We start from the raw sequence: 20664 nt of genomic DNA, 5'->3' as shown, positions 1-20664 counted from the left end.
AAAATGACTCCGATGATAAATCTCCACTTCAGCAGCTCTTCATCCACCAAACTACACGTTCACACAGCACTCACACACATCTATACAGTTATTATACAAACATGGAGGAAACGGATGTTTTTATGGCTGTTGGCAGTGTTTCCTGATGGACTGAAACAAAGAACATTGAACCTGGTTTTATCTAATATTTACATTTATGCTCTGGAACATTATTTTAGGACTAAAAACAGGAAGTTTAGGACTTCACATCCAAAAAAAACTGTAATTTGCAGAAACAACAACGTTGCTTCACATCTGCTGCTGCTGAGTGAAGTTTCACTAAATCTGAATCTCCGCCCCCCTCATTAACACCCCCCCCCCCCTCATTAACACACCCCCCCCCCCCCCCTCATTAACAGCCCCCCCCCCCGTAATCAGCAGCGCACACAAACACAATCACACATCCTGTTAGCAGGAACCTGCAGGTTGCCAGATCAGACTAAAACCCCCTGCAGAGGAGGAAGAGAAATCACTTCTTCACCTGAATACTTCATCTGTCCTCCCACCTGCCTCCCCCCCCCCGCCCCCTCCCCCGGGGCCCCGCTGTTTATCACCAAATATCGGAGGTAATAAGCAGAGCTGCATGTGTCACCAGGTGTGTGTGTGTGTGTGTGTGTGTGTGTGTGTGTGTGTGTGTGTGTGTGTGTGTGTGTGTGCGCCAGGCAGACACTGCTGAGCTGTGAAAGTGGCAGATAATGAAGAAGAAGAGGAGGATGATGAGGGAGCGAGGGAGGAACTGGAGGAAGCAAGGCAGGGAGAGAGAGAGAGAGAGCAAGAAGGAGACGCATGTAATGAGGAAGGTGAGGAAGAGGGGAAGGATGGAGGAAGAGGAAGGATGGAAAGGTGGGACAGAAGGAGAAAGGAGAGGTTGAAGGATTAGTATGAAAAGGGGGAAGGACAGGAGGAAAGAAGGTAGAGAAGGAGAGAGAGAGAGAAAGGATGGAGGTGCTGGAAATATGGAGGACAGGAAAGGGAAGGAGGAGAGGAAGAGGGATGGGAGGATGAGGAAAGGATGGAAAGTAAAAGAGATGAAGCAGCACGGAGGGAGGGAGGAGAGCAGGTATATAGGAAGGAAGGAAGGAAAATAAAATTCATTTTGTGTAGATCAACATCATAAGTTGGCCTCAGAGGGTTTTACAATCTGTAAACATGAGGAAGGGAGGAGAAAGAGAGGAAGGGTTAGTGGGGGGAGAAGATTAGGAAGAAGTAGAAGGAAGAGAAGAAGAATCCTCACCGAGGTTTGTGCTTCTTCCTACAGAGCCACATCCGAACCGTCTTCTGCATCTTGATGCAGGCGCTGGTTCGATACACAATCTTGTTCTTCACTGAAACAAGAAAGAAAGAAAGAAAGTCAACTTCCTGCAGACGTCACCTGTGAAGGAGGCAAATGTCTATGAATAAGACCTTCATGGTGTAAACGTGACATGTTTCATCTGATTCATTTGCACGTAAATCAACATTTTAAACTGTTGATGAATAAGTATTTTCTTTCCTGAGCTTTCCGCATCATGAAGGCGTCGACCAATCACGTCGTGCGGAACGAGTCAACGTTACATTAATGAAACAACAGCAGAAGTCGGCACCAAGACAGAAAACTTTATTCGTCCTTTCAACCTTGACGAAGGCAGATCCTTCCGTCTCTACCTTTCAGAATAAAAGCCCTAGACGTATAGAAGTCACACGAGCGTTTCTTATGATGGTGTCGTTTATTCCTCATGATCACATGATCTGCTGTGATGGAGGTGGACCTTGAGTTCCTCTGTAACGGAGCCGTTCAGGTCCTGTGTTTTCGGGTTTCCTGGTATTCTCTGTTTTCCACTCACTCACTGCCAAGTGATGATCAACTGATCGATCGATCTTTGGCCCCGAGGTGTTCTGGCACCGTCACGTATTGAACGAAGCAGGAACACGGTGTTGATTATGGACAGAAGGCTCAATACCAGAGCACCACTTGGAGGCCCCCCCCCCCCCCCCCCCTCGTTTCTCTGGGACTAAACCCAGTGACTCCGAGAAAAGTTGTGAAGTGTGAGCTGCTGTTTGATGCGTAGAAAAGAGTTCAGAGCCTCCTTTAGCCCACTCGTGTAAACGACCAATCAGTGTTCAGACCAGCAGGAGGAGAGCTAGCGTTAGCTTAGCGTTAGCTGGATGTTGTTGAGCCAATGAAGCAAGTTGATCAAAAGATGGAGATAAAAAGAAGACGAGGGAGATCTGGAGGGATGAAGGGTGAAAGATAAATAGAGACGGCCATCGATTACATCGCCGCCATGCTGCCAAATTCATTTCATCTCGTTAATGCCTCAGAATAATTAACGTCTACGCCGTCGATAACGGAACCAAACTAATGACTTTGCATTTTAATGAACACAGGACGAGTATCTACTAACTGCTGCTGGGACACTATAAGCGTTTATTTAATCTTTAATAGGATATGATGATGTCCTTTGAAACACTCCATCCTGCTTTTGGGATTTGATCGATAAAGAGAGTGAGAGGCAGAGATGGAGTGAGGAATAAAGACAAAGATCGGTGTAGATATGAAGAGAAGAACAGACGAAGAGACAGAAAGAGAGAAACTACCAGAAAGGTAATGGAGCCATCGAGAGCAATGGCGGCAGACACAAACACAGAGCAGCGTTATGACAGCACTGAGTGACGTGATGAACCCGAGGCAGCAGACAGAGCTAAGCCTCTGTGAGCCGTCTGTGCACAATCAATCAGACAAGCTAGCTCGCTAACTAGCCGGCTGTCCTCTCCGGATCCTTACGTCTGTAGTCTGTAGTCTGTAGACTGTAGTCTGTAGTTTGTAGACTGTAGTCTGCAGTCTGTAGTTTGTAGTCTGTAGTCTGTAGTCTGTAGTCTGTAGTTTGTAGTCTGTAGACTGTAGTCTGTATTCTGTAGTCTGTAGTTTGTAGTCTGTAGTTTGTAGTCTGTAGTTTGTAGTCTGTAGTTTGTAGTCTGTAGTTTGTAGTCTGTAGTCTGTAGTCTGTAGACCGTAGTTTGTAGTCTGTAGTCTGTAGTTTGTAGTCTGTAGTCTGTAGTCTGTAGACCGTAGTTTGTAGTCTGTAGTCTGTAGTCTGTAGTTTGTAGTCTGTAGTCTGTAGTTTGTAGTCTGTAGTCTGGTCACGTTGGTTTAATGTTTAAGTTACGACAAGGAACTTTTATTTTGCGTTGATGTTGGCGGTCCCTGTGGACAGAAGAGGTAGTGTTTACCAGCGACGCAGTTCCTTGACCAAAAAAAAAAAACAAAACAAAGAATTTGGGACATTCATTCAAATTCATGACTTTATATTTCAGAGAATATTCCGTTTTTGAGTTCTTTCTCTGAATATTATTTCCTTGTCGACGGCTCTGCGAGATGCCTAAACACATAAGAAATGAAAGCTCCTAATCGTACATGAATCCTCTGCAGTGCTGCTCAGTGGTTTGCACCTGGTTTACTGGTGTAGGTCCGATAGAGGATCAGGACTAAACTGAGACCGGTTCAGGACCGGGTAAAAGTTCCTCATCGAGAGCAACTTCAGCCTTTATAACCACCGTTAACCGACGTGTTCAGAGAACTTTAGCACCTCCACCATGTGAGCACGTGAGCTAACAGAACAAAGGGGGTCCGGACCCTCTGGACAGACGCTGCTTACGTTTGATGACGGACAGAGAGCACCACTGGACCTTCTTCCAGCGGCTGTGGATGAGCCACGTGTTGACCTTCTTCACCAGCTCCGCCAGGTGGTCCGGGTCCGACTTCATGATCTGGTCAAACTCTTTAAACTGAAAACAGAAGGAGGGGGGGGGGGGGGAGAGTGTAAAACACAAACAGTGAAGCAATAGCTCTACTAATGTCCTTACAGTCAGTGCAGCTGATTACACACACACACACATACAGGAGGCTGTAAACCAGCAGCACTTCCTGAACTAGAGGTGAATCTCAAAAACAACACAAAGATGTGTGACTTTAATCTCAGGTCAGTTCTGAGATGTTTCTTGCAAACGTATAACTTTATCATCTCAGAGAACAGCTGCTTCTGAGCTCTCTCTCTGAATATTAATGTTTATTTTGTGCCTACAACGGTCCTAATACACAGTTATAGACAGTCCTATGTGATGCCTAAAGAAATACAAATAAAAGGCAGCTCATCGCAAAAAATGATGCACAGAAATAAAATGTTCTTGCAAATTTATGACTTTATATTTCAAAGAATATTCAGTTTGTACAAATAACAATGAAAGCTCCTAATCGTACCGATGCATGAATCCTCTGCAGTGCTGCTCGGTGGTTTGCACCGCAGCCAGATGATGAATACCAAGAGCATCGATCCATCAGTAAACCTGTGGTTCCCTCTACGAACATCAGCTTATTGCCAAACACTGCTCCTATTTAGTACACATGTTGTCATTTTTTCAGACTCTACAGTCAAAGTAATACGGATTCACATCTGCACGTGAAAACCCGATCCACATTTCACTAAAGCATGAAGGTTTGTATTTATTCTGTTTGTCCTTCAAGCATCTTTTATAAGCTGCTAACACACGAGCTGATATTCGCCGTGTCCTCTGGAAACCTTGAGTCAGCTGCAGCTGCTTTCATTGTTCAGGCAGCAGCAGCAGAGTCGTTATTTCTCTCGACGTCTCCTTGTTGTCAGTTTACCGAGTTTGATTTCTGACAAAAAGGGGGGGGGGGGGGGGGCGGGGGGGGGGGGGGGGGGGGGGGGGGGCAGCTGACCCTCGAGTATCAGGAGTCCGGAGCTTCTCGCCGTTGTGAGCAGCGTTCATTCTGACAGACCGCTGCGACCGGCTCCTCCCACGCTACAACAGTTAAACACAAGAACCGTGTGACGGTCTCTCCTGGAGGGACGTGAGGAGTAATGAAAGCGTCCCAGTTCAGCCTGCAGAGGACGTCGGTATTAATTCAGTCCTACAGAGTCACAGTTACACGCTGTGTACCGAGGACCTCTGCAACAAACACCCCCCCCCCCTCCACCAGAGACCACACGTCTAACCCACATGTGATGAATTATTCAAATAAATACAACACAACACATCTGTTGGCTCACCTCAGCAGCCCAACACCACTCGTGTGCGTTCACACTGAATCTATGATTAGCTGGGTCTCACCTTGCCGGGCCGGAAGAACACTCTGGTCAGACCGAACTTGTAGTCGTTCTCGTTCAGTCCCAGAGCTTTGAATAGAGCCTGCAAAAGAAACACGGAGGAGCATCGATGAACATGGGAACGTGTTCGAGGTGCCGATGATGAAAAGCTCGGCGGGGGGGCTCCGAGGAACCGACCTTGCAGAAGAGCCGCGGGTCGAGGCGGGTGAGTTTGGGAGGCATGTACTGCTGGTACATGTTGTAGAGTTCGTGGAAGGGAGCCCTGGAGGGGAAGCCGCCCTGCATCAGGTCCAACACCGACACCATGCCTACAGAGGAGGGAGGACGGCGTTCGTTACATACACAGCTGAGGATCGAAGCTCCAAGAAGTATCAAAAACTCTGGCATCTGGTTCATTTTACTCTGTTTTTACATGTTTCTTGGCTTTAAGCGTACTTCAACCCTTTTGTGTTTTCATGTAAAGCAGTTTTTCTATCATTTCCAGACAGACAATCATTAGTTAGTGATGTTTAGCACAACAAATCCAATTATGAACCTTTACCTTTGAAATAAATGTGATCAAAGCAGCAAACCACATCTAACCAGTGAAGCCAATTAGCGTCATTCGTCGGCATCGTTTACTCTGCTTGTGATTTTAACTCTGTGACCCGGCTCCCGTTCGTCAGCTCCGTCTTGTCTGTGATTACGTCGTGAGGACTTTCCAGACTGTTCCCTTTGACATATTAGCTGAACTTGTTTCCCGGAGACCCCCTGTTCTCCCTCTCTCTCCTCACTTTGCTGTGAAAGCTGATATCAAAGGGCTCATTTTACAGAACTCTTTCACAGCAGACAGGCGCCGCTAATTGCCATTCAGTGTAAATGAAACACTCCTGCGGCGGTTTGAAAATGCCATCGAGTCACCTCAGAAGTCATTTTCTAGTGTTGAGTGTTTTTTGTGCACAACATTGAGTACATTCCGTTTCACAGCGTTACGTCACCGTTAAAGAGCCGGAGGACATCCGCTGGTTCTTAAAACGCATCGACTGATTCTGGAAAAATCCAACATTGCAGCTCGACGCGTCATGAAACTGTAGCATATTAACATATTAACAGTTAGCCTTCATCCAAACTACATAACACAAACGTTAGCACGATGCCAAGGCTACTGAAAGCCACCGTTAGCATTAACGCCAATGCTAGCGTTTGCATTTTATGTGCTGATGTTGGCTCATCATTTTAAAACACATTTCAACACCAAATGCAACAAGGAAAATATGCATAAAACCTCTGGGATCCAACCTGCTTTAGTGTATTGCTTTAGTGTATTAGTAGGTGGGAAAAAATTTGATATTTGACCATTTTTCATCGTATGAACAAACAGAAGTAATTTGTCGCTAAGCTGAGTTGGACTCTGTGATCTGATCGCGTTCAGTTTGTATCTTCATTGTTCAATGTTTTTAAGCAAAGCTGGCAGCAGACAGCATTTGCTTAAATTAGATGGGAAATCCTACAGAAGATGAATTTTGTTCTCATGAGTTTTGATGCCAATTGTGTGGAGAGGAAACTTGGAAAGCAAATTACAACTTCCTCTGTCTCTCACAGCTGCGATAGTATAACTCTCCTCTTGTGTATTCAGATAACGCTGAACACTAATTGCTGCCCCCGAGGTGCACATCTCTCATGTGAGACCTCCGGTTATAATTGCCGTACAATTGTTTCCCAAAAGGAAACGCTAATCTTTGTGTCGCCCTGAGCCGAGACGTCTTAACTGTTACATCAAGGCAATGTTCATCCCGGAGTCCTTTTAATGGGGAAACACTTAACACAGACGCCCGATCGCTTAAACCTGAAGCCTCTTATTGCAGCCTAGTGGTTCTAGGAACCAGAGATCTTGACCATATAATCCTGGTGTTAGTCTCCCTCCACTGGCTCCCCATAAAATCACCCACTGGTTGTTGAGCCAGTCGCCAGAATTGTTTTTGCCATTGTATGTTTCTGTAAAACTGCTGAATACGTTGAATCTCGACGTTTCTCAACCAAAAAAATATGTTTCGTATCGGCCTCGTGTGACGCTAGCAGAAACGCGTTGTGGTTGTGAAACGATTGGCTAGTTTTAGGTTGCTGGATCGCATGTCACAAAGCGTTTGTGTCCGGTAAACCAGAGCGCGGACCAATCAGCATCCCGTGAGGAGCTACAAAGAGAAACGACTCTTAAAGAGGTTAGCGTAGCTTCATTTATAGCGAGACTGGAGAGTATTTCTTCATTGAAAGAAGAGCAAAGGACGACTCCGGAGACAACAGTTCGCCTGCCAAGTGTTCTTTGAAAGTGCCTGAACAGTTTCCGATGATCGTGGTTTGGACCAACGTAGCTACCGTATACAAACAACAAGCGCCTCTTAGCGGACTTCCTGACGCTACGAAACAAACGGAACGTCAGTGTTTTCTTTTTGGTTTCTCGCGGGACATGACCAGCGGTCACCTGGGTGAAAGTCCTGCGTTTGTTTGACCCTCAGTGGACGTTTGTTTTAATGGAGCGTAACTTTAAATAACCGTCTTTGTAACTTGTAATACGACCTCACTTGCTGCGTAGACGCCCACAATCACGGTATCCGTTGTTTGCGGAAACGTAAAAATGCCAATATTTCTGTTATCAAGTCACTTTATTAAGTCCTCCTTCTAATTTCTAATTTACAGGGTGTTGCTCAGCCTCGATATGTCACTAATTTAATTAAACTGTATCTGGTGCTTTCTGCTCAAAAGAACAAGCTCGAGGCCGCTCTGCTCACAGAATCCAGCCCCGTCGCAGGAAGCAATTAAATCTCGTTTCAGGGATCCAAACCATGATGCAAAACTTCTTTTTGTGTTTATCTTCTTGTATTTGGTTTGTTGAATAAACCAGATTAACGACAGAATTTGTCAGGATAAGCGTCGGACATACTGGGAACAAAAACAACAAATCACACCAGAGTTGAGACAGTTTCAAGTCTTTTAAAGCAAATTAAAGTTATTCCCACTAAAGGCTCGGAGGTGAACCCCTTTAAAAAAACACCGCTGTTCAAATATGGATTATTGTGTGTCTTTAAATGGTGAATTTGTATTTATAAAATAAATTGTGTTAATCCACGAAGGCAATTTGATTGTGGGCAAATAAAAACAGGAAACAGACAGACAACGAGCCGCTCGACCTCCGAGCCACAGCCGCCGCGCAACAACGTCTCTTTGTAGGATTAGTGAACTTTCGTCATGTTATTTTGGGATTCTTGCTCGCCGTACTTTCCCCCATCGTGAAGCCAGCAGTGTCATGTTGGCACACTGAGGCCTCCCCAGTCTCATCCAAACTATCAACACTTCCATTCCCAGTCCAATAAACGTGATAAAGAACTTGGCGGGGGTGCAGTATCTGAACAGGGCATCGTTGAGTTTGTGTGCTTGAGAGCAGAATCGGACTCTCTGAGGATATTAAACCCGAGCTCATCATTTCTTTTCTTCCAAATCTGAGAGGGGGGGGGGGCACAGGCTTTTTGATTTGGGGATAACTTTAAGAAAGTGGTTTCAAAGTCACAAAGCAGCTTCACAAAGACAGGAAGCACAGGACGCAGGAAATAACAACCGCCAACGAGAAACACGTGATCTGGTTAAAAGGTTGTAAAATGTGACCGGATTCTTCATTTGTAGTTATTTTTGTTAATTTTCTAACTAAGTTGAACTTTGGATGAGGCAACAACTTCTTCAGACCAAGAAATAGATTCAGATTTATTATATTCAACGCGTCTCAGAGTTTTCAGTCCGTCTCATCTTGGAAGAATCTCTTCGCTGCAACAACACAACCCCCTAAGCTTTATGCTAATGAACGCACGACGATGTCACCAATATGCAAATGAGCGCATGACGTTTGGAGCTAATGCTAGCTTCTTTTATTAGAAAAGAGCTACGGACACACACAGGACACACTACATTGTGTGTTCCACTGTTACTGCTGTTGTTGCTCCGTCCACCGTTTCCTCTGCCGGAGTAAATAAGTGAAGAACTTCCATTGATGCTCTTTGGTAACTGGTGATAGCTACCGACAGCTAACAAAAAGCGCTATCCGCTTCCTGTTCTGGTTGACGCGATTAAATGAAACCTTCATTTTTTACCATGAGATCGTCTCCTTTGGCAGACAGATCTGTACAGAGGAAGTGAGGCGTCTCTGTCTTTACTCTGTAGACAACACTGTCAAAGTTTACTCCACAAACACTCGTCTGTGGCCACTTCAAAAGTTCTCAAGAGGCTTTCTTGAAATCAACGAGGTGAACTTCAGTTCCAGACACAAGAGGTCTTTGCTGGCTGTAAACGTTTGGGCGGTGAGTCACTGCTCATGTGTTCCGTCCTTGGTTCTTTTACCTTTTAGAGGGTTTGTGTTTATTCACCGTTTTATTTCTCCCCCGGTGAAGACACTGTTCTGTAGACTCGCGTTTTCACCAAACAACAGTCGGTGTGGGTGGAAGGGGCAATAAGAAAAAGACGGGATGTACTGACGGTAGATGTGTTGAAACATCCTGAAGAGAGATTATACAGAAGAGAGAAGTCGCAGGAGGACAAACCTACGTACCAAAGAAACGTGTTGAGACGCTTTACGGTGAAACGTTCTACACAGAAACAGGATCTATTTGTACCATTTAAGGTTACGATAGTTCAGAATTTTATAATTTATTTTAGGTTTTACTTTTAATTTCATTTTAGTTTGGTTTCATTTGGTTTTCAGAGTTTGTTTACAATATTTTTCACTGTTTATTTACTGTTTTAGTTACTAAAATAACCCGGGTACCGATAGAGAGCTGAAGCGAGAGACGAGTAAGAAAACCTCATTCAGAATCACAGAGATGTTAATCACACAGGTGGAGACACTAAAGACGTCATTCTAATGTTAAACCTTTGACAGTAGAACTCAATGAACCAGCAGAGAGCTCCTTTAACTTCATTAGATACTCACATATGTTAGAATATAGATCGTAAAGGAACATGTTTCACTTTTGTTTTTTAAAAAGCTGTCATTTAAAATGTAATATTGAGAATTGACATCCAAGTATTTCCCAGGAATTATTGCCCAAATCTGTTTCCAGCTGCCATCCCAGGATTTAAAAGTACCACTGAAACTGTAAAAAGGAGGATATTCCTCTGTACACACTAATAACATCCACATCACCACCTGGACGTAAAACTAGAGGAGAGGACATGATGTTGTACCACTTAATTGATCAAATATCAAGAATAACGTCATCAAATTAGAATAAACTTCATTTTTATGATTATTTATCATGTGAATTCAGGGAATATGTGCTCTGTTCTGGAGTAACAACCTGTTTTAAATGGCAGGAACACGTTCAACCCTGTTAATAATGAACATTCCTGACATCAGGAGGAGGCTCTCACTGACCGGAGCACTGCAGCTGGGAGAGAATCTGAGCTCCTTCAAACTGGTGGCTGATCATCTTCAGGTTGGGCTTGATGCAGCGGATGAAACTGGAGCCCTGCAGGAGGAGAACGAGGGACACACGGAGAGACCGAAAATCAGACATTAATCACGTTGTGACTCGGGGACACACTCAGGAGCACCGCGTCACAGTAATGAGCTCATCTTTACTGCAGGATGTGACATCGAACCAACACTGACCGTGCTGCGCAGCTTCTCCAGGAGAATATTCAGCTGGGTCTGCAGAAAAACAAGGGAAAGAAGAAAACACATTGTGTGATTAATGCAGAGACAAGAAACATATTGTGCGGTGGTTCATGTAGTTAACTTTTATTTCCACGTAATGACAAAGACAAAGCTGTGTATCCAACACGAGTCATAATGTTATGTGTGCTTCTATATACCTTCAAATAATATATGTTTACGTACAACATTTCAAATAACGTGACCAGCAAATACAAAAAGGAATAAAAAAGAAATACAGCTCCGAAGTTTATCCTGAAGATGATCTTTATTCCCACCAACAAATATATATATATATATATATATATATATATATATATATATATATATATATATACACACACACATACAGTATATACGTATATATATATATATATATATATATATATATTGTGTTAGCATTCATTCCAGCCAAAAGAAGAACATGGCGGTAATGTTACCTGCTATGAATGCTTGTACTCCTATTGACTTCGGCCTCTTGTGGCCAAAATGAGAACTACAACAACAAACCCTAAAAAAAACATTTTCCTAGTAAAACTTTCTGTTTCACACATTAAATAAATAAATAAGAAAAGTTATTCTTGCAAAACTTTTTTACTCACTTCCTCTTAAGTGATAAAAACATTTAGATCAGACTCCTTTTTTACTACCTTTCAGGGCTTCCGTAGGTTCAGCCTTACTTTGAGCTTTTTTAACTGTGACAAATCTTTTGATCTCTTGGTTTTTATTATCACTATTTCTAACTTCTGCCTCTCTGGGATTCCGTACTTATTTCACTATATTTAGCAGTAAACTCACGAGAATCATATAAATACCAAACGGTGTAGTTTCAGCATTTATGCAGAGAAAGAAACACTTCTCAAGACACAATCTGATTCCTCTCACTGTTCGCTCTCAGCTCATCAGACACGAATGTAAAGCCTTCTGAGGCTAATTAGTCACTCGGGATTTTGGACTAAACAAATAGTTTTGAAGAGTTATAAATGGAGGTGTAAATCTATAGTCAGTCGAGCACTTTGACCGGACATATAACCGTCCTTTTCACTGTTATTGTACTTCAAGAATTAATCTGAGACAGTTTGAGATGCTGCTGAGGTTGACAAGAGAGGACCGAGAGAGATAAAGCCTTTCAGTTTGGTATGCATTAGCAGGAATCCTCTTACTCGGCAGGCTGTCGAGGGTCAAGACGGATTAACTCTTTACATTTGATGTGACTCACTTGGAAAAAAACCCCCAGCAGTGCAGGGTTTCTGATAAGCAGAACCTTTTTAGAAATGTGCATCATCAACATCTTAGTTCCAACGGCTGAACCGTAAAGTTTGTTGCGTTAGCTTTACTCAGCTCGGAGGCCCAGTCGGGTGGAGCTCCTGATAAGGGTTTTTGTCTTTGTGTGGAAGAAAACCCTCACATCGTGAATAATTTTAAAGTGTGAATTAAAAACTAAAGAAAGACTGTTACAAAAGAAATTCTTCAATCATCAAACTCTTTTATTATTGATGAGTCATTAATATTCCAACAATAGTGGGTCGGCCCTTTCCCTGCACGGTCTGCAGCGTTCTTCACCTCATAACTTCTCATTATGTTTAGTGATGGTGATGCATTATTCAAGCGCATTCTAGCAAGGTTGTTTTTTTCTTCAAGTTATTGTGGACATGAGGTGCATCAGTGTTATGAGAATGTGAATATATGTCAATGTAAATACGGGTAAACTGACGAGGGTCAATGAAGGGACGACGCGGTGAAGTCGAACAAACGGTGATAGATTGTAGAGAAGACGTGCAACGGCTACTAGGAGCAATTAGCAGCTACTAGCAGCTACTAGCAGCAATTATCAGCTACTAGGAACCATTAGCGGCTACTAGCAGCAATTATCAGCTACTAGCAGCAATTATCAGCTACTAGCAACCATTAGCAGCTACTAGCAGCAATTATCAGCTACTATGAACCATTAGCAACTACTAGCAGCAATTATCAGCTACTAGGAACCATTAGCAGCTACTAGCAGCAATTATCAGCTACTAGGAATCATTAGCGGCTACTAGCAGCAATTATCAGCTACTAGGCGCCATTAGCAGCTACTAGCAGCAATTATCAGCTACTAGGCGCCATTAGCAGCTACTAGCAGCAATTATCAGCTACTAGGCGCCATTAGCAACTACTAGCAGCAATTATCAGCTACTAGCAGCAATTAGCAGCTACAAGCAGCAATTAGCAGCTACTAGGAGCCATTAGCAACTACTAGCAGCAATTATCAGCTACTAGGCGCCATTAGCAGCTACTAGCAGCAATTATCAGCTACTAGCAGCCATTAGCAGCTACTAGGAGCCATTAGCAGCTAATGGCTAGTAGAGCCATGACAATAAAACCATTTATTTTTTATGCTGTAAGCTCAATAATATAGTTTAAATGTATAGTAGTGTGTAATAATGTGTAATAGTGTCTAAATATAGAATATGACAGACTTGGTCTCTTCCTTTATTTATTTGCTTTATTTATTATCACTTACATAACTTCATTTTATCTGCAGCGGCCTTAAATTTGTCCAAATACTTGAGCTAATAAAGAATCTCTTTTAAAGTTATTACTTACATCCTCGTTTTCATGCGATCTATTCCTCAGTGATCAACAACAAACTTTTCATAAGTATCCCACCGTTGTTGTTTTTTTCCCATTCAGGCTAAAAGAGGGTCGACTTATGTCTGGATGAGCCGTCGGATCAAGACTCTTGTTCTGGGGTATATTGAGCCGTTATTGGGGTATATTGAGCCGTTATTGGGACAGAACACTGTCTGGTTATAATGAAAACCTCCACGTCCTCCGCAGCCCGAAGTCTCTCCCGTCACCTCGACTGACTCCAGATTTATCGGCGCTCATTCCCACCATCCGCCCCTCTGTTTTCGGATCCTTCTCTCCACCTGTTGAACTTTAATCACAGCTCGGGTGGAGAGAGAGGGGACCGAGGGCAGGTTTTAGGAAAACACTTCAGGTAACCGAGCTCACAGGTAATAAAAACTCAATCTCCTCGGAGCCCGGTTCAAATCCACCCTGAGACGAGCGCCGAGGCTTCAATCTTCTAAAATAACTTTTCTAACTTTGTAAAACATTTAAAGGCAACATTTTATATTTTATATTATTAGTTTGTTTGTTATTTGGTATCAGTTGGTAAATTAACTTTTGGCATGATTATTATCTTCAGGAGAATACCACTAAATATCCACTAAAATGCCGATAGTGTCACATTCATAATATCATCAAAAACTAAATGTTACCCTTCAGACCCTCTCCAGGCTGTGTTGATGTTAATATTCTGCTCCTTCATGCTTCTCCACCTTTGTCTGACTGTATATCAGTAGTGGACATAGATACCGTGACATCACCGATTGGTGGCCTAAGGTTTTGAACCCTCGAGTTTGTCATTTTGGCCGTTGCCATCTTGGTTTTTAACAGTCACCATCTTGGTTTTTGGCCGCTGACATCTTGGTTTTTAGCAATCCAGTTTTTCTGACCATCGTCATCTTGTTTTTTGTCCTTCATCATTTTGTCACTCACTTTTTTGTTTTTAGCAGTCATAACCTTGGTTTTTATCAGTCACCATCTTGTTTTTTTGCTATCTTGGTTTTTAGAAGTCACCATCTTGGTTTTTAGTTACCTTGTTTTTTTTCGCCGTTACCATCCTGATTTTTACCAGTGACCATCTAGCTTTTTGGGATGTCACCATTTTGGTATTTGGCCTTCGCCACCTTGGTTTTAAGCAGTCACAAGCTTGGTTCCTGGTCGTCTCCATCTTGTTTTTTTGCAACCAGAAGTGACACGAGTGAGTGGAGCTCAAGTTCACGCTGAGTAAAACATTTTTAGGAGACAAAATTGTCACAAATAACTTTCATGAACTGAAAACGGTGAAAGGGTTAAAGGAGGAAAACATGGACATCAATCACCATGTAGCTCCGCCCACAAGCATTCCCAGGTTTAAGGTCTACTTTACTCTTAATGGGACCATCGTTTACTATATGCACATAGAAAATTGTGACTAAGTGACATTTTAAAACAAAATAAATTCAGCTTCTAATGTATGATGCATCAACACGTTTCCTGTGCGTCTCAGTCAAAATAAAATAAAACTAAATAACCCAAAGAACAGGGCGACTGCCGGGATAAAACAAACACATAATGGATTATTTTCATGGAGTTGAGAATCTGTCAGCTCTGGCTGCAGGATCTAACTCCTCAGTGATGGACAGCGTCCGTACAGTCTCAGCGATGTGCTTCACATATAAATCACGTCTCCGTACACATGAAAGGATAAAATATGTGTACATCAAAGACTGCTCTCTGACCTCCGATAACAGAGCCGGACATCATTCCCTCGGGGGGTTGTGTGCTTTTGTTTTTAGTATTTTTAGGACACGTGGTGATCGAGTGGAGCCAAGCGCTGTGATTTTGTGTCGTTGCCTTTGGTTCGGTGACACATTGGAGCACATATGAAGGTGAGATGCTGAGCCGGATGAGTCACAGTGAAGGAAAGTAAAGAAAAAACTCCACCAACAACAAAGAAGCTGCTCTCTGTTCTCTCAATGTGCTCTGGAACTCAGTGGAGCTTCACACGGAGAGAGAATTGCACTTCCTGTTCTGACGGAGAGACTTTGTGTTCCACTCAGACGGCGCGACATCTGACCGATTTCTGGATTCTTGAGAATAATGCCGACGTCAGTGTAGAAGAACTTCATAGAACCACACTTCTAAACACCAGAACCGTCTCTTTACTATGTGCTCATGGGCTTTCTGTAACGGTGAACCTGAGCCGGCTTCGTCCTGACCATGAGAGCCGCAGTCCGTCAGACCTCTTGTTAAAAGGTGCTGCGTGATGCGTTTCTACGCCTCCATAAATCATTGATCCCCGATACGTTGGCGTCATCACTGCAGCTCTGGCAGCAGGAGGTACAGTAGGTCTGTTGTTGCAGAATGCAGATTTTATGCCCCGTAGTTTATTTTCGGTCCCTTGCGTTTTGTTTTTCTTGCATATTTGCGGAGTTAAAAATAGAAGGGACGACACGTTGTTTTTAAAAAATCTACTATGAAGGTATTCGTGGTGTTGAACCCATAAATGAAACGACATCAGAAAGGTTCACTTTCTGCTATGAAATAAGCATTTCAGGTCAACAAATTCTCTTCATTTCAGCCAAAAAAACTCACCCTGAACTTGTTGCCGACGCTGATGAAGCCGAGTTTTCCCGCCTTCTGCTTCACGTCTTTGCTGTTGTTGGAGTTCTCGAAGAGTTCTCGGACGAAGCGGTCCTTGGACTCGCTGACCAGACACTCCAGAGACATGTGCAGGGCGTCGTTGTTCTTCTCCACGAACTTGGTCTAAAAAAAAGGAACAAGTTCTCAGACTTCATTGTTTACGATTCGTCCGGCTGCGTCTGCTCACTGAACGGGTGAATCAACACATATCAGGATATATCAGACTCACAACATGCGGCCTCATTTAGACGAGACCGTTTAAAATGCATCACCTCATCTGAACGGTCTCTCGCTTTGGTCCGGAGTGTCCGGTGAGATTAAACAAAAAACTAAATAAATAATTTTTGTGTGACATTCATTTTCAAAAGACGGCTTTTCCGGGAGAAAGCCGAGCGGAGAGAGTTCTGTGAACACGCACCGTCTCGTAGCACACGGCTCCTGCAAAGTGTCTGATAATGAATCCTTCATCATCCCTCACGTTCCTGTGGACGGACAGCTTAGACTTCCTGGGTACCTGAGGGACACACACACACACACACACACACACACACACACACACACACACACACACACACACACACACACACACACACACACACACACACACACACACACACACACAGGAAAACACTTAGACTCAGCAGACTTCCTGCATATTTTCCATTTACAACGACGTGTTAACTCCCGCTCCCGTCAATCACTCCGGGCTGGAAATGAGGATTAAGAGTCAAGTGTTCAGCTTCATGACATCATACATCTGATCTGATCATAAGACCTGAACCACCTTTTGGACTAAAAATTAAAAGGACACGGACTACGTATTGTTTTTATGTGAAACACAAAGGGGATAATAGTCGGAGAACAAACTAAAACAAGTTATTTAAAGGTAAATGTGACAATTTATGGACAACTGGTCTCTCCAACTCCATCTTCCCTTCCTTTAAAATTAAAGACAAATCACAAAAACAACAACAACGCAGACTTCAACTTCTTATTCAAAGCCCCAGTTTAGAGGAACAGCTTCCTGTCTGGGAGCGGACTCACGGTGAGGCGGAAGTGGTTCTTGTGTTTGTTGTGAACGGTGTCGGTGAAGTGCTGGTCGCTGGGCTGAGGGAGTCGGTTCTCTTCGTCCAGGATGTCCAGGACGCCGACCACCTTCGCCTCCACCAGGTCTGAGAGAGAGCAGCACGAGAACACGGACGGTTAGCAGTTAAAGGAACCACCCGAGGGCTAACGGGCAACACCGCCAATTCAATCAAGGAAACCATTAAAAATCCAATCACAGTCGAATCCAATCCGAGCTGTGGAAACATTAAGAGTTTCTCGTTGACCTGGTCGAACTCAGAAGGTGACGGGGAAGCAAATTGTTATCGTTATTTTAATTGCATTACCATTATTATATTATCATTATAATATCCGTACAGTGCTGAACACCTGGAGGTGCAAACGTGGTTCATTTCATCCCGACGATAGAAAAGTCATTTCAACGGTAAAGAATCTCCATCGATCATCATCGTTCATCAATCTTTAAGTTCATTTATGCAAATCAACGGTCAACTTCAGCTAAAGCGCAGTTCAAGTTAAGGACACAATGAGCAGGTACTGTTGTTAAAACGTGGTATTATTGTCACAACTGTACTACTCCTACTCCTACTACTACTACTACTACTCCTACTACTACTACTCCTACTACTCCTCCTACTACTCCTACTACTCCTACTCTTCCTCCTCCTACTCCTACTTCTACTACTTCTACTACTACTCCTACTCCTACTTCTACTACTCCTACTCCTACTACTCCTCCTACTCCTCCTACTTCTACTCCTACTACTCCTACTCTTCCTCCTCCTACTCCTTCTACTCCTCCTACTCCTACTACTACTCCTACTACTCCTACTACTCCTACTCTTCCTCCTCCTACTCCTACTACTACTACTCCTACTACTCCTACTCCTACTACTCCTACTACTACTCCTTCTACTCCTCCTACTCCTACTACTACTACTTCTACTCCTACTACTCCTACTCCTACTACTCCTACTCCTACTACTCCTACTCCTACTACTCCTACTCCTACTACTCCTACTACTACTACTCCTACTACTCCTACTCTTCCTCCTCCTACTCCTACTACTACTACTCCTACTACTCCTACTCTTCCTCCTCCTACTCCTACTACTTCTACTCCTACCACTCCTACTTCTACTCCTCCTACTCCTACTTCTACTCCTCCTACTCCTACTACTACTACTCCTACTACTCCTACTCCTACTACTCCTACTCCTACTACTCCTACTACTACTACTCCTACTACTCCTACTCTTCCTCCTCCTACTCCTACTACTACTACTCCTACTACTCCTACTCCTACCACTCCTACTTCTACTCCTCCTACTCCTACTTCTACTCCTCCTACTCCTACTACTACTACTCCTACTCCTACTACTCCTACTACTCCTACTCCTACTACTCCTACTACTACTACTCCTACTACTCCTACTCTTCCTCCTCCTACTCCTACTACTACTACTCCTACTACTCCTACTCCTACCACTCCTACTTCTACTCCTCCTACTCCTACTTCTACTCCTCCTACTCCTACTACTACTACTCCTACTCCTACTACTCCTACTCCTACTACTCCTACTCCTACTACTCCTACTACTACTACTCCTACTACTCCTACTCTTCCTCCTCCTACTCCTACTACTTCTACTCCTACTACTCCTACTCCTACTACTCCTACTCCTACTACTCCTACTCCTACTACTCCTACTCCTACTACTCCTACTACTACTACTCCTACTACTCCTACTCTTCCTCCTCCTACTCCTACTACTACTACTCCTACTACTCCTACTCTTCCTCCTCCTACTCCTACTACTTCTACTCCTACCACTCCTACTTCTACTCCTCCTACTCCTACTTCTACTCCTCCTACTCCTACTACTACTACTCCTACTCCTACTACTCCTACTCCTACCACTCCTACTTCTACTCCTCCTACTCCTACTTCTACTCCTCCTACTCCTACTACTACTACTCCTACTCCTACTACTCCTACTCCTACTACTCCTACTCCTACTACTCCTACTACTCCTACTCCTACCACTCCTACTTCTACTCCTCCTACTCCTACTTCTACTCCTCCTACTACTACTACTACTTCTACTACTACTACTACTCCTACTACTACTCCTCCTACTACTCCTACTCCTACTACTCCTACTACTACTACTCCTACTACTCCTCCTACTACTCCTACTCCTACTCCTACTACTTCTTGAAGGACTACTTAGTAAAACATGGATTAAATGAGTCTGCAGGGTTCTCTTAACATGATCTTAAATAAAGAACTATGTCACACATTAGAGAGTGACTTTAACACACCACAAGTTAAAACAATGAAGCGTTCAAACCCAGAATGATAAAGAACACAGCTGCTGGATGTGCTCTGGAAAAGGGCCAATGAGCGCTGGAGTCCAGTAATGAACCCCTGCGGGCTGGAGGATCGATCGATAGTGTAATAAAGAGACGGAGCACTTCATTTAGAAGTCGGCGTCGGGTCGTAAACAGTCGTATCTCTGTTGTGGGCGGCTTTTAGCAAGACTAACAAGGAGGAAACATCCGGTAGCACCGCATCAACACGAAGCTGTGAAACGGATCTGAAACACAACGCAGAAGCAGCTGATCCCAAGTCAGCGACGCGTCCACAGGAGAGGTCAACAAAGAGTGACTTCAAGAGGACGACGTTAAACTGAGCTCGTACACGCAGCAAATATACTTTTATGAACCTTCAATGACATCCTTTAAAAATGTCTCTCCGGTCACAATGCAGTGTATTTTATGGGATATCTTCTTCCACACAAAGCTCCCCGTGTGTGACGAAGAAGAGGCCGGACTCCTGCAGCATACGTCAAACACGGCGTCACAAACACTAGTTAAGTGGTGAGAAAGGTCAGAGGCAGTGAACCCGATGAAAGGCCTGGAGAGGTGTCGGTGTACACTACTGCAGCGCTGCACTGACTGAGCATGACTCACCGCGTCTTTCTGAGTCATGAATCGGAGATGCACAAAGCGGATACAGACTCCTACTCACAAACTCACTGCGTCCAACTAGCCGAGACCACGGACCAGCAGCCAGACTTCCTACTCAACACCCCCCAGAGACATCCCTCCATCCCTCCATCCAGCATCTCTACCAGTCTCAAGGAAAAACAACATGGACACAGACGGGGACAAAGCGGCCATAAGGAACGAAGCGTTAACAAATAGAACTGCCCGTTTGGACTTGAAGTTTTTTTTGTCTTTCACGAAGTCACGTATCTCCCGTCTGTACAGATTCAATTTCCTGCAACATCAAGAGTGAGTTTCATGTGCTCTCTGGTGTTTGTGTGGACCGAGTAGAACACACAACAGGAGCCCGAACAAACAAATGCATTTGGGTAATCTGCAGTTTCTACAGAGCTCATTGTAAACAGTGTGACTGCCGCCTCCCTCCAGCTGTCTCCGCTGTAGTTCAGCATCTGATACCGATGCTGTTTCACAGAGCTGGACATCAGCAAAAAGCATAATTAACCTCCTTCACCTCTAAACCAGCTCACCATC

General features: G+C 43.8%; 1 protein-coding gene across 5 annotated transcripts in view; it reads right to left on the bottom strand.

Moving 5' to 3' along the window:
* Positions 1-20664, bottom strand: part of LOC306711382 (unconventional myosin-VI-like) — an 84848-nt gene that overhangs the window by 20477 nt on the left and 43707 nt on the right. For all 5 annotated transcript variants that reach the window (XM_079180308.1, XM_079180309.1, XM_079180310.1 and 2 more), the window contains exons 16-24: positions 17101-17228; positions 16475-16570; positions 16009-16179; positions 10777-10815; positions 10540-10633; positions 5322-5452; positions 5149-5226; positions 3675-3804; positions 1274-1364 (exon numbers count right to left, since the gene is read on the bottom strand). In XM_079180308.1, coding sequence (XP_079036434.1) covers positions 1274-1364; positions 3675-3804; positions 5149-5226; positions 5322-5452; positions 10540-10633; positions 10777-10815; positions 16009-16179; positions 16475-16570; positions 17101-17228 — 958 coding nt within the window. The remainder of the gene's footprint in view (positions 1-1273; positions 1365-3674; positions 3805-5148; positions 5227-5321; positions 5453-10539; positions 10634-10776; positions 10816-16008; positions 16180-16474; positions 16571-17100; positions 17229-20664) is intronic.

This window comes from Pholis gunnellus (assembly GCF_910591455.1).
Source record: "Pholis gunnellus genome assembly, chromosome: 19".
Classification (NCBI taxonomy): domain Eukaryota; kingdom Metazoa; phylum Chordata; class Actinopteri; order Perciformes; family Pholidae; genus Pholis; species Pholis gunnellus.
This window is presented reverse-complemented; position numbering and strand designations above follow the sequence as displayed.